Source organism: Apodemus sylvaticus, chromosome 2, assembly GCF_947179515.1.
Source record: "Apodemus sylvaticus chromosome 2, mApoSyl1.1, whole genome shotgun sequence".
In the NCBI taxonomy this organism is placed as follows: Eukaryota; Metazoa; Chordata; class Mammalia; order Rodentia; family Muridae; genus Apodemus; species Apodemus sylvaticus.
In genome coordinates this window covers 184,445,365-184,459,529 of record NC_067473.1, presented here as the reverse complement: position 1 = coordinate 184,459,529, position 14,165 = coordinate 184,445,365, and the positions used below count along the sequence as shown (strand labels likewise).

At 45.8% G+C, this 14,165-nt stretch overlaps 1 protein-coding gene across 2 annotated transcripts in view; it reads left to right on the top strand.

Annotated features, from left to right (window-relative positions):
- Itpr2 (inositol 1,4,5-trisphosphate receptor type 2) overlaps window positions 1-14,165 on the top strand; it is a 410,062-nt gene that overhangs the window by 155,632 nt on the left and 240,265 nt on the right. For both annotated transcript variants that reach the window (XM_052175272.1, XM_052175273.1), the window contains exons 24-26: window positions 3,051-3,108; window positions 5,752-5,917; window positions 8,148-8,321. In XM_052175272.1, the coding sequence (XP_052031232.1) occupies window positions 3,051-3,108; window positions 5,752-5,917; window positions 8,148-8,321 (398 nt within the window). The remainder of the gene's footprint in view (window positions 1-3,050; window positions 3,109-5,751; window positions 5,918-8,147; window positions 8,322-14,165) is intronic.

Genomic DNA, 14,165 nt, shown 5'->3' with positions numbered 1-14,165 from the left:
TCTCCATCCTCCAGTCAGCTGGACAAGAAGGATTCATTGACTGTGATGGGAGTGGGGAGGCAGCTGTCTTTACCGCCTCTGCTCACCAGGCAGCCTGCCCTGCAGACGGGCAGCCGCTGTTCCGCCCAGGCGTGGAGCCACTCCTGGCACCCATGCAAAACACTGCAGCTTCCCAGAAGTACAGACCCCAAAGGGCTGCTTCCAGGAATGGTCAGACAGAACCAGAAAGCCATGCTGGCGGCTGCATTGACAGAAGCATAACAGTTATTGGCTCCCAGAAGCCAGATTTCTGGAAACATGAGCTCTGAGTGTCCGTAAAGTACCCAAGCAAAGGTTGAGGCACCCCGGGAAATCCTCTCTCTGATGGAGAAGATGTCTCTCTCTCTCTCTCTCTCTCTCTCTCTCTCTCTCTCTCTCTCTGTGTGTGTGTGTGTGTGTGTGTGTGTGTGTGTGTGAAAGAGAAAGAGACAGTTTATCTATATGTGTATGAGGATGTGTCAATATGTATCTGTATGTCTGTGTGTGTGAGTCTATCTGTATGTGTATGAGTGTATGTGTGTGTGAGAGAGAGAGTGAGAGAGACAGAAAGACAGAGATCTATCTGTCTGTGTGTGTATATGTGTGTGTGTATGTATGTGTGTGAGAGAATCTGTATGAATAAGTGTGAGTATGTGTCTGTATGTGTGTGAATCTATCTACATGTGTATGAGTATGTGTGAGTGTGTGTGTGTGTGTATGGGTGAGAGAGTCTATCTGTATGTATGAGTATGCCTGATTGTGTGTGTGTGTGTGTGTGTGTGTGTGAGAGAGAGAGAGAGACAGAGAGAGAGAGAGAGAGAAAGAGAGAGACAGGAGAGAGAGAGAGAGACAGAAGACAGACAGAGAGACAGAAAGACAGAGAGACAGAGAGACTATCTGTATGTGTATGAGTATGTGTGAGTGTGTGTGAGAAAGAGAATCTGAATGTGTATGAGTGTATGTGTATAGAGAGTGGGATTTTCCCTTCTTTTTGGTACCTCTTCTCTTTTCATTCTCTAGAGATGCTTGCCTCACATAGGAAATGACCCTTCCCTACAAGAAAAAGAGACAGCATTTCAAATGTGGCAGAAAGATCACAGTGCTGGGAAGCGCAGCGACTCTGCTCTTCACATGGATTTTGGTTCTTTAAGATAATGCTTTTCCTTGGGGGTTGGGGACACAGCTTAGCTGTTAAGAACACGCGCTGCTCTTTTAGAACCCTGGTTAGGTTCCCAATACCTACATAATGACTCACAACTGTATGTAACTTGAGTCCCTAGGCATCTAACACCCTGTGCTGGACACTGCACATAGGTGGTGCACAGACATACATACAGGAAAACATCCATACATGTGAAATAAAAATAAAGGAGAACAAAATTGTTCTTCTATACAATCACTAGTATGACCTGTGTTTTTATGTAGGCATACACACATATATTTGATATATCAGATACACACACACATACAGTTACTTATAAATAATAACACCTTTGTAAATATTCCTATTGATATTTTAACACATTTGATGGCAGCAATATGTTAATTTAAAGAATTGCTTATATTATAAATAGGGAGAAAGTCCATTTGCAGCTCTGGACTCAATATACAGCATCTAAATATCAATGTACACACGTATAATATACAGCATCTAAATGTCTGTGTACACACGTATAATATACAGCATCTAAATATCTATGTACACATGTATAATATACAGCATCTAAATATCAATGTACACACGTATAATATACAGCATCTAAATATCTGTGTACACACGTATAATATACAGCATCTAAATATCTATGTACACACGTATAATATACAGCATCTAAATATCTATGTACATACGTATAATATGCAGCATCTAAATGTCTGTGTACACATGTATAATATACAGCATCTAAATATCTATGTACACACGTATAATATACAGCATCTAAATGTGTACACACGTATAATATACAGCATCTAAATGTCTGTGTACACACGTATAATATACAGCATCTAAATATGTACACACGTATAATATACAGCATCTAAATATCTATGTACACACGTATAATATACAGCATCTAAATGTCTATGTACACACGTATAATATACAGCATCTAAATATCTATGTACACACGTATAATATACAGCATCTAAATGTCTGTGTACACATGTATAATATACAGCATCTAAATATCTATGTACACACGTATAATATACAGCATCTAAATGTCTGTGTACACACATATAATATACAGCATCTAAATGTCTGTGTACACACGTATAATATACAGCATCTAAATGTCTGTGTACACACGTATAATATACAGCATCTAAATGTCTGTGTACACACGTATAATATACAGCATCTAAATGTCTGTGTACACACGTATAATATACAGCATCTAAATGTCTGTGTACACACGTATAATATACAGCATCTAAATATCTATGTACACATGTATAAGCTTCAATTAAGATGTTCAAGTTTGTTCCAGGTTTTTATTTCTGTTGCTGTGACAAAATACTCAGCAAAGAGCGATTTAGAAGAGAAGGGGGTTTATTTCAGTTTGTTTTTCTAGGCTATAGTCCATGTGGCAGGGACATACTCTCGAGAGAGCTGGTCCCACCACAGCCACAGTCAGGACAAGAGAGAAGTAAGTCCACACACATGCACATCCTTGTGCTCAGCCTGGCTTCTCCACTCTTCCACAATTCAGGATCTTAAGTCTAGGGAATGGAGCCACCCATTGTGGGCTGGATCCTCCCACATCAACCAACGTTAGTCATCAAGTCAGTCCCCCACACATGCCCACAGGCTAGCCCAAGTTAGACAGTTCCTCATTGAAAATGTCTTCCTAGGTGATTCTAGGTTGTGTCAAGATGACAAAGCATTATGCTGATTGAGTGGAACTGTATTGTAATTTTATGAACTATTAGAATTCAGCAAAAGGTATTAAGATAAAATATATGTTCGAATAAGTGAACATGATCATGAATTAAGACAAAATAAAGATGTCCACTGTGTTTCTTCACAGCTCTTGTCCCTGACATCGATGAGATTGCGGCTCAGGCAGAAACGATGTTTGCTGGAAGGTACTGTAATGAGTGCTTATCTTTTGTATGACTATATCTCACTTAGAATTTTATCCACAGTTTGTTATCATTCATCTTTTTTTATACATATTTATATACCCTGGTTGCCGATGACATAATTTCTCCCAGAGATGAAACTTTCAATTTGCTCTAGAGAAAGAACGTGGCTCTCATTTGAGCCAGCTTAGAAAACTGGGAGAAATCAGGGCCATGTATTTAACTCTCTCAGAATCCTTAGCTTTTATTTTTCCTTAGATAATGAGAATACAAATGCCCTTTAGCTCCGTTATATAAATATTGTGGTGTCTTGTAACACATCGTTTCCCCGAGTCTTAGACAGTTGAGGCAAGAAAGCAGCTTGTTTTGATGTTGTGCTTAACTTTATGCATGAGAAAGCAGGCATTTCTTCCTGGCAGAAGCGCCCATGATGGAGGAAAGAAAGGGGCGTCAGGTACCTGTGACATGATGATCTCCTTTGCTACCACATCCTGTGGCATGCATTGTTGTGAAGTTTCTTTTTCAGAAATGAGTTAACAGCAACCACGAGAAAGTAAATGTCAGAATTACCAAAGTTCGTTTTTATTACAGACCTTAGGTAACCCGAGGAGACAAAATGTTTACATTATACTCTTCTAGGAAGGGGAGCAAGAATTAAGGTTTAACAGAACTCAAGATCCACAGTTCCATGCTAGCCTGGGCTACATAGTGTGAATCTGTCTAGGGGAGGAGGGTGAGGGACAGGAGGAAGGGAGGCTGGGGAGGGAAGGGAGGGAGAAAGGAAAGCAGGCAGGGATGGGGGGAGTGGAAGGGAGGGAGGGAGGCAGGCAGGCAGACCGGAGATCCCCCACAAAGACTTGCTTAGTGAACATTTGGTGTAAGTGTATTTTCTGTTGTGATACTGGCTTTTGTTATGATTTCCTATTGAAATATTTTATTATTCTGGGGCAGAAAGATAAAGGCAGTCTGTGATTTTATTTTCAAAGTAGATATGACATATTTATTTTCAACGCAGACATGAGCTGCGTTATGACACTGGCCAGTGACTCCCCAGGTGATAGTCTAATGGTGACGGAGTTGTGTTCTGTAAAATGGCAGGACCTGAAAGATTCCTGGAGGCAGTGACCTCATAGCCACCCTGCTGTCAGATCACAGTGTGTTAGTCAGGGGTCTGAAGAAGTGTGTGGGAACCACTACACAGCCAGCTGTGTCAGTGTGGGGCATGTGCGGTCATGTGCAGAATGTAGTACTTGGGCATGATAAAAAATGACCATTGCTGGATTAGGTATTGAGTATACTTTAAACCATTATTTCAGGGTGTGTATGTGTAGGTCTGTTTCTTTGTCTCTCTGTGTGTAAGAGTATGTATTTGTGTATGTGACTCTGTGTGAGTCTGCATGTGTGTCTCTGTATGTGTATTTGTGTGTATGTGTGTATAAAAGAGTATTATGAATGTGTATGCATGGCTCAGTGTGTGTTTGTCTTTATGCATGTCTCTATATGTGTATCTGTGTATGTATGTATGTGTGCGTGTATGTGTGTGCGTGTATGTGTGTGAGTGAGAGAGAAAGAGAGAGAGAGAGAGAGAGAGAGAGAGAGAGAGAGACAGAGAGAGCACACAGTAGTGGTTTACATACCTTGTCTCCCTACTGCATTACTTCTCTTTTGCTTTATTTAACTTTATGCTGCTGTGTTCATCATGATCCAAGAAAACTCTGTCTGTCTGTCTGTTAGCTATGTATCCATCCCCCCTCTCTCTCTATCTCTCTATACCTATCATTTAAAAATCACCTATATGTCTGCCTGTTATCTATGCATATTTATGTATCATGTCTATCAATCACCTGTCTGTGAGTGCAAGCATCTATTTTGATCTGTCATCTGTATGTGTACCAGTTCTAGATATCAATCATTTACACATGCATCAATCTGTTGTCTGTGTTCTTTCTCTGCATCCTTCAAGAATCCATAACCTGTCTCTCTGTCATATCTATCAACACATATGCTAGGTTACACAGGCTTGCACATTTGTACAACTGCCACCTATAACACAGGCATCTGGGCATGTGCCTCTAGAACACAGCCCAGCAGCAGCAGCGCAGGACCTCAGGTAGACCTTTCACTCAGTGAAGCTTGTTCCCAGTCAGTCCCACTGTGTCACACACACAGCCCCAGGGGTGATGGCTGTGCGTTGTGACTGTCCCTCCTCAACTGCCGCATGGTGATCTCTTGGGCTCTGGGGGAAGCCAGCCATTGGTTGATCTCAGAAGGGGGACTCTGAGGGATAAGGGAGCAAGTGGAAGGGCAAGGAAGACAAGGGAGGTGGTGGGAAAATTTGAGCAAACAATGAGCTACTTATGAAAATGTCATAACGAACCCTGTTACATTATTTTGTGTGCTAAATAACAATTAATGAAGAAGGATCTCGGGATTACTTGAATGCCTGTTCCTCCCTGTGTGCTGCTGATCAACTCTTGAGATTCAAGAGTCACTGTCCCTCCATCAATTATCTGAGATTAAGAAGTAACAATGTCTTTTTAGTTTCCTATTTTGGGAAAACAAGAGGTATATGTTTAAAAGCACAATATAATTGAAATGACTTAAATATAGATATCATTTATTTTAGAATTACTTTCTGTTTTATAGAAAAGAAAAAACTCCAGTTCAGCTTGATGATGAAGGAGGCAGGACGTTCTTAAGAGTCCTCATCCACCTGATCATGCATGACTACGCTCCGCTGCTGTCTGGAGCCCTGCAGCTGCTGTTCAAGCACTTCAGCCAGAGAGCAGAAGTGCTTCAGGCCTTTAAACAGGTGAGGCTGGAGCAGGGCGTGGCTTGCCCAGCACGTGCAGGCTGTGGCTGGGCTGTGGCTGTGGCTGTGGCTGTGGCTGTGGCTGTGGCTGTGGCTGTGGCTGTGGCTGTGGCTGGGACTGGGGCTGGGGCTGGGGCTGGGCCTGAGGCTGGGGCTGGGGCTGGGGCTGGGACTGGGTCTTGAGCTGAGCTGGGGCTGGGGCTGGGGCTGGGGCTGGGGCTGGGGCTGAGCTGGGGCTGGGGCTGGGGCTGGGGCTGGAGCTGGGGCTGGGGCTGGGGCTGGGACTGGGGCTTGGGCTGAGTTGGGGCTGGGGCTTTGGCTGGGGCTGGGGCTGGGGCTGGGCCTGAGGCTGGGGCTGGAGCTGGGGCTGGGGCTGGGGCTGGGGCTGGGGCTGGGGCTGGGGCTGGGGCTGGGGCTGGGGCTTGGGCTGAGCTGGGGCTGGGGCTGGGACTTGGGCTGAGCTGGGGCTGGGGCTGGGGCTGAGCTGGGGCTGGGACTGGGACTGGGGCTTGGGCTGAGCTGGGGCTGGGGCTGGGGCTGGAGCTGGGGCTGGGGCTGGGGCTGGGGCTGGGGCTGGGCCTGAGGCTGGGGCTGGAGCTGGGGCTGGGGCTGGGGCTGGGACTGGGGCTGGGGCTTGGGCTGAGCTGGGGCTGGGGCTGGGGCTTGGGCTTGGGCTGAGCTGGGGTTGGGGCTGGGGCTGGGGCTGGGGCTGGGTACCTGTTTGCTGAGAATAGAGAATGCACAGTCTCTGAGTTCAGTCCTCAGCTCTACACCCAAGAAAACGGACACGTAAAGTTGACTGGCCCTCAAGTTCTGAGAGTGTTTGTGAGCCCCAGCCTGAGGCTAGTTGCAGATGAGGCTGTCTTCCTTGAACCTTGCTGTTGTTGTTGAGACAGTTTCGCTCTGTAGCCAGAGCTGGCCCAGAATTCACTATATTCACATTGGCCTTGAATTCTTGGCAATGCCCCTGTCTCTGCAGCCCTAGTGTTGGAATTGCAGGCATGCACTATGACACCTCTTTTATTACTGCTTGTTTTGAAAGAGAGGTATGGCCTCGTATGTGCCTAACAGGACCTGCTTTAGATAGAGTCTCCCACAGGTGATTTTCGGTCAGTGTCTTTATAAAAATGACAGACTCTAAAATTTAGGGTGTGCTGGAGAAGGGGAACATATTGGAAAGTTTGTTGCCACTGCTGTTATTTTGGCTACAGAATTTAATGATCCATTGGACAAGCCGTAGCTTCAAAATAAATATTTTGTGATGGAAAAAAATGCAGATCCTCCAAAGAAAGAACCCAGGATGGAGATCTAGGTTTTTCTCCTCTTGTCATGTTTGGACTGCATGTTAATCTCTCAGGCTTTTCTCATGTCTTGTTTGGACTGCATGCTAATCTCTCAGTGATTAGCTGTGAGTGTGGGTATCTCAGTAATGTCTTGTGTCTAGTGGAGTGAAGACTTTAAGGAGCAATATGCGAGCCATTTATATGCACATGCATTACATGTATGTGTCATGTAGTATGTATAAATTATACTGTTTCCTCAAGTTCTGGGACTTCCTGTTTATACTAGCAAATGTATATTGTAGCTGCTATTATTTTCTTCCATGTTTTTTTTTTATGTTTTGACTTTTCAAACAGATACATGCATAGAAAGCCTCAGAAAAACTAACTTGAACCATGAATTTAGAGTTAGATTATCTTTTAAATGAATTGTTTATTTTAGTTTTATGCATGGGTATTTCCATTCATATATGTACGTGAACATATGTGTGCAGTACTCATGTATTTATGTGTACATGTCTGTGTAGTACCCATGTATTATGTGCACATATGTGTGTAGTACCCAGAGTCCAGAAGAGGGTTCAGATCCCTTGGGGCTGGAGTTACAGGAGGTTGTGAGCCACCGTGTGGGTCCTCGGAACTGAACTCAGCTTCTTCCTCTACAGGAGGCTTAGCCCCTGAGCCGTCTCTCCAGCCCCCTAGACTTGTATGTTAAATTACTTTTCAGCATTTTGACATGTAAGAATTCCTTTTTACATGTGGACGTATTGCTTGGGGTTCACGGATACCTGCAGCTAAGCTTTCAGCCAACACACATGTAAATACCCATGAATGTTCAGTAAATGTTGATCCTTGTCAGCCCGTGCTTAGAAGTGAGATCTCTGGTGTACAGGACTAGGAATGCAGAAGCCGCGTGAGAATACTAAGGGGCGAAGCTCTCCCGTGTTTAGGTGCAGTTACTGGTGTCGAACCAAGATGTTGATAACTACAAGCAAATCAAGGCAGACCTCGACCAACTCCGACTGACGGTGGAGAAGTCTGAGCTGTGGGTGGAAAAGAACAGCAGCTATGAGAACGGAGACGCCGGCGAGGGCCAGGCCAAAGGAGGCGAAGAGGCAAATGAGGTTTGTCACTTTTAGGAAGAGAATTCTTTATTTTTATTTAATGTGTAATGAGTGCTTTGTCTGTGTACTCCATGTATCCAGTGCCCACAGAGGACAGAAGGGGGCACGATATGCACTGGAACTGGGGATATAGAGAATTGTCAGCTGGCATACAGGTTAGGAATGAAACCTGGAAGCACACGCCTTTAATCCCAGCACTTGGGAGGCAGAGGCAGGCAGATTTCTGAGTTTGAGGCCAGCCTGGTCTACAGAATGAGTTCCAGAATAGTCCAGGGATATACAGAGAAACCCTGTCTGAAAAAAACCAAAAAACCAAAAAAAAACCCAAACAAACAAACAAACAAACAAACAAACAAAGAATTGGTGTTTCTGAAATGCCTGCCTTGTATTCCACTTAGGGGTTTTAATCTTCAGGAATTTAAAGGGTGGGTGGAGGCTTACCTGGGGCAACCTTGGAAGTACTTAGAACGTTTCAGGTTGTAGAATGGGGGCACAGAAGGTGCTAACTAAATATTAATTATTAGAGACGCCGAGGAGTTACAAGGTAGAGCTGAGATGACAGAGTTCTATGGCGGGTCTCAGGATGACGGGCTACTTGTAATTCTTCATTTTATCTCCTAGGAAATTTTCCTTTAATTTTTACAAGTGTTAGTGGAATGTAGACTTTCTGATCCATAAAACTTTGTTTTACAATCAGTTAGGGTCATGGGGTGGGGTATAAATTCTTCTGTAACTCATTTCTGAAGAAAAAAAATTGGTATTTATTCAGAGCTTCCCATGTCTATGCTGCGAAAATCAGATGTTTTTTATGTGTGGATTCTCCTTTTAAATGTCACAGAAAAACTTTGGGGATGGCGATAGGGCTACCCTTTAAATCCAAGAAACTAAAGCCTGGAAATCCAAGGACTGCCCCAGGTTGCGAACTCTGGGACTTGGCCAATAGTTGGATGCTAAGATCCAGGTTCCTTAAGACTGAACTTTCTGGCACAAAAATAATTATGCTTTCACAAATTATAATACCCATTCCCTCTGGGAAAAAAAATCACATTTTACATGTGTCCTGGGAAATTTACGGTTGCTTCTCATCCGACTTAAACAGGCTTGTTTGAGTTCTTTGGGGAGAGGTCTTTGGCTGGGCTGGTGGGATGGCTCAGCGGGTAAGGAACTTGATGCCAAGCCTGTTGCTCTGAGCGCAAGGCCCTCAACTCAGCTCATTGTGCTATGAAAAGAGAAAATGTCTCATCAGAATTCAGATGGGATGTCCCTGAAGGCTGTAAATCCCTGACCTTCACTCACTGAGGCAAGTGGGGGAAGGGAAGGCCCTTCTGCTGTGGAGTGTGCGCATGCTATCCTGCTGGAAGCAGCCCAGGCGCTTTGCATGCATACGAGAAAGAAGAGGGGCACATGGATTAGTCGCAGACATTCTCAAGGCAAAACTGTACAGTTTGTGGTGTAAAAATATTAGTTTTCTAATCTTAAGTGGGTGATGCTGGTGTTTATTCATCGAATTCCAGACACATTGGTTCAAGAAATGAATGAATTGCAGGTGTCTTGCTTGGGATGTGGTTTAATACGAAAGAGTTAAACATTTGGAAAGTCTAGAGTTGGGAGAGGTTGCCCTGGACTGTTGGCTTCAGGGTCAAATGATCATAGCTCTGTAGGGAGACTCCATTCACGAGTCAAGTCAGGAGGCTGCTTTCTCGACCCAGCTGTGGCTGCGTTGGCCCCTGTGGAACCACTTTTTGAAGGCCTGGGCTGTGACGTGAATATGACACTCTTAGAGACATTCCTGTCTGCTGGAATTTTCTTGTTGGCTCCTGGCGTTCCGTGAGCTGCGTGGCAGCCTCCTCCTGGCATCTTGGCTGCAGGCTAGCTCATTGCTGGGCTGGCTAGGCTGAACTGGATTCAGAATCCCCCCTGCAGGGAAGCCCTAGGCCTGAGTTAACAACCAACACAGAGAAGATAATGCAGAGGTTGGTAGTAGTGGGGGTAGGGTGGCGCAGGGGTTGGAATCAGGCACCCCAAGATCTACTGCTTAGCATATGTGCTACTTGGAGTAATTGGCTCTGACTTTCCAAGATTTGTATTTATCACCTGCAAAATGGGTGCACGGCACACTGTAAGGGGTCGGTGAGCAAACCACTGATGGAGTGTGTTAGCATGCTGGTTAGGATTTTTTTTTCTTGTCACTTTGACACAAGCTTGGGTCGTTTGGGAATAGGGAGCCTCAACTGGAGAGATACCTTCATCAGATCGGCTTGTAGAAAGTCTGTAGAGACATCTCTTGATCAGGGATCAATGTGGGACGTGGCTGTGGGCAGTGCTGCCCCTGGGCAAGTGGTCCTCGAGAAAGGAGACTGAGTCAGGCATGAGAGCAAGTGCTCCCCCCTTCCCCCCTCCCCCCCCCCCGCCCCGTGGCCGTGGCTTCACTTCCTGTCTCGACGCTCCTGTCTTTAGTGTCTGCCCTGGCTTCCCTTCAGGATGACTACGGCATACAAGATTAAACGAACCCTTTCCTCTCCCAGTTACTTTCAGTCATGAAGTTTATCACAGGAAGTAAAGAAGGACAGTCAGTTAACGTGGCGTCAGTGTGTATTCAACAACTGACAATGTGAGCGAGAAGCTGAGATTAGATACTAGAAAAAGTAAGCAACGAGTCTCCAACTTTATTTTTAAGATTTGGTTTTATGTGTGTCTATGGGTGTTTGGAGAGTCCAGAAGCGGGTATTGGAGCCCCCCACAGTCGGGGGTTACAGGTAGTTGTGAGCTACCCAGTGTGGGCGCTGGGAACTGAACTCAGATCCTCAGAGCAGCAAATGCGTTTGACTGTTGAGCCCACCCTCAAGGCCCTCGAACTGTAACGTCTCGCTTCAGTCTTGTCATCGTGGACCAGTGGGCTTACTTCCGAGCTGCTCCATCTCCTGGTCATATCCTAGCAACAGCGTTCCAGTGCCATATCTGTGCACAGCGCCACCTAGAGTGAACAGGTGTTTCTGAGTCTCCTGCTTAGAGACGAGAGAGCCTGTCCTAGGAGTTCCTCCTAGTGCCTGTCCGAATCCTGGACACGGTTTACCGCTAAGCCAGAGGACTAAGCTAGCCCACTGTCTTTGTATTTGTTGTCCACTTAACACAAGCTACAGTCATCTGGCAAGAAGGAACCTTGACTGAGGGACTGCCCCCATCGGATTGGCCTATGGACATGTCTATGGGAAACTGTCTTGATTGTTCATTGATGCAGGGGACATAGCCCAGTGTGGGTGACAGGATTCCTGGGCAGGTGTTCCTGGGCTATAAAAGGAAGCTAGCTCAGCATGTGCCCGTGAAAGGAGCCAGCAGCCAGCCGCCTTCCATGGTTTCCTCCGTGATGCCCTGTGGTCTGGACCGTATCCTGCATAAACCCTTTACCCCTTACGCTGCATGTGGTCAGAAAGCTTAATCACAGAAGTAAGGAACAAATTTGAACAGTGCGTATCTTAAGAAATAGACTGATACTTGTAGGAAGCCCCTGTGGCCTTCCTTTCTGTACCCAGAATAAACTCCCACAAGGGGCTGGAGAGATGGCTCAGCAGTTAAGAGCACAGACTGCTCTTCCAGAGGTCCTGAGTTCAATTCCCAGCAACCACATGGTGGCTCACAACCATCTGTAATGGGATTGGATGCCCTCTTCTGGTGTGTCTGAAGACAGCTACAGTGTGTACTCTTATAAATAAAACAAAAAAAAATCTTAAAAAAGAAATGAACTCACCTGGGTGGTAGTGGCGCATGCCTTTAATCCCAGCACTCTGGGAGGCAGAGGCAGGTAGATTTCTGAGTTCGAGGCCAGCCTGGTCTACAGAGTGAGTTCCAGGACAGCCAGGGCTACACAGAGAAACCCTGTCTCAAAAAAATCAAATCTGAACCCCCCCCAAAAGAACTCCCACAAGTTTGTTAGCTTTCTTGTTTAATGATTCTCTCCTGTGTGTGGTATTTATTAATAAAACATACGAAATATACGGGAAGTATCTCCCCCAGGCTCTTCTGGTCTGCTGTCTTCCATCCTTGCTGAGTATGGCAATAATTCACCATAGCTCTAATCCACATCAGTGCATTGTTAAACATGGCTTTTTAGTGAGCTGGTCACAGACTGATGTTTTAAGAAACTTTGCTGTTAAAAGTAGCATTACGGGGCTGGAGAGATGGCTCAGCGGTTAAGAGCACTGACTGCTCTTCCGAAGGTCCTGAGTTCAATTCCCAGCAACTGCATGGTGGCTCACAGCCATCCGTAGTGAGATCTGACTCCCTCTTCTGGTGTGTCTGAAGACAGCTACAGTGTACTTACATATAATAATAAATCTTTGGCCCAGAGTGAGTGGGGCTGGAGCGAGCAGAGGTCCTGAGTTCAAATCCCAGTACCCACATGATGGCTCACAACCATCTATACAGCTACAGTGTACTCACATACATACAATAAATAAATCTTTAAACAAACAGCATTATTGTGGCACCTTGGGGCATGCTTCTTCCTTTTGAGCCCATCCAAGGGGTACTTCAGGGGTGTGCTTAGGAGACAAGTGTCCCATGTGCTGTGTCCTGGCTCACACCTGTCATTTTCTGCAGAACAAGTCCTTCCCTTCCAAAGGTGTGTGAGAGTTACCACACCTCCCGTTCTCATTACTGTTGGCATGCATGACAAAATAACTTTGTTATTTTGATCCCATTAGGTATTTCAGAGGGTCATATTAGTTAATTAATTGGTCAGTTACTTAATTATTTTTTGATAAAGTTAAGTTCCATCCAGGCAGGTACTGAGGTTCTGTTTGCTCAGGTGTACCAGATAATGACGGTGGGCTGTAGAGATAGCTCAGTGGTTAGCGCTCTTGCCCCCCCCCCCCCACACACACACACATACGCAAGGGCCAGGAGTCTGGATGTTTAGAACCTTTTGGGAGGTGTGGCCTGTTATTCCAGCATCAGAAGGCAGAGATGGGGAGCACCCAGCACAAGCTGGCTAGCTGATGAGCGGCAGGTTGGACTGACCCTGCCTCAGTCAATAAGGTCAGGGGGCAATGGAGAGGAGCCCAGACGACAACCTGGGGGACCCCTGATGTTATTCTTTGTCTTCTGGCCCCCACTGTGGCTATGAAGAGGTTCGCTGTGTGTAGCCTTGTGTCTTAATTTTTAAATTCCGGCTAGGTATATATTAAGCCTTATTAGTATGAGACCTTTTGCCTACCCGTAAGTGTACCACGTGTTGCCCAGTGTCTGTGGTACCAGAAGAGATTCTCTTGTGAGCACCAATCCGAGTACATACTCATCTAAGGATATCTCTGTGGTTATGAGATGTCTTGTTATTTGACGGCAGACTCTGAGTCTATGCATTGATACCTTTCTGCGGTTGAAGAGGGTGCTTTCCTTCTGGGGGACTTGTAGTTGCCCCAGCCTGTTGCCAGGGGGCGCTGTTGGTCTGAGCCTTCAGAGCCCTCTCGCTGCATGAGACCCGCGAGGGTTTAGCTCCTCAGAGGCTGACCTTTGCTCAGAGTCTGGGTCCTGCCCTGCAAAGTTAGCATTCATTGTATCTGCCTTCTGGATGTCACTCTAGCCTGTAGATTGGAGCCCTGGTTGTGTGTCTTTCCACCCCCACCATTGCTGAGGAGGTGGAGGGGGCGGGGCATGTCTTTCCATGGGAATTCTTCCTAGATCCTGGGAGTGGGCTTCCCTCTGTGTACCGTAGCTTGAGACCTTTAGACCATGGCCAGAGCGGAAGCCAAGCTGCATCTGTACTGTTGTCCGTCCAGTGGGCTGGGTCTTCCTTAACTCACTGCTGTGAAGTCTCCCTTTGATGTTTGTAGATCTGTGGTTTCTGGC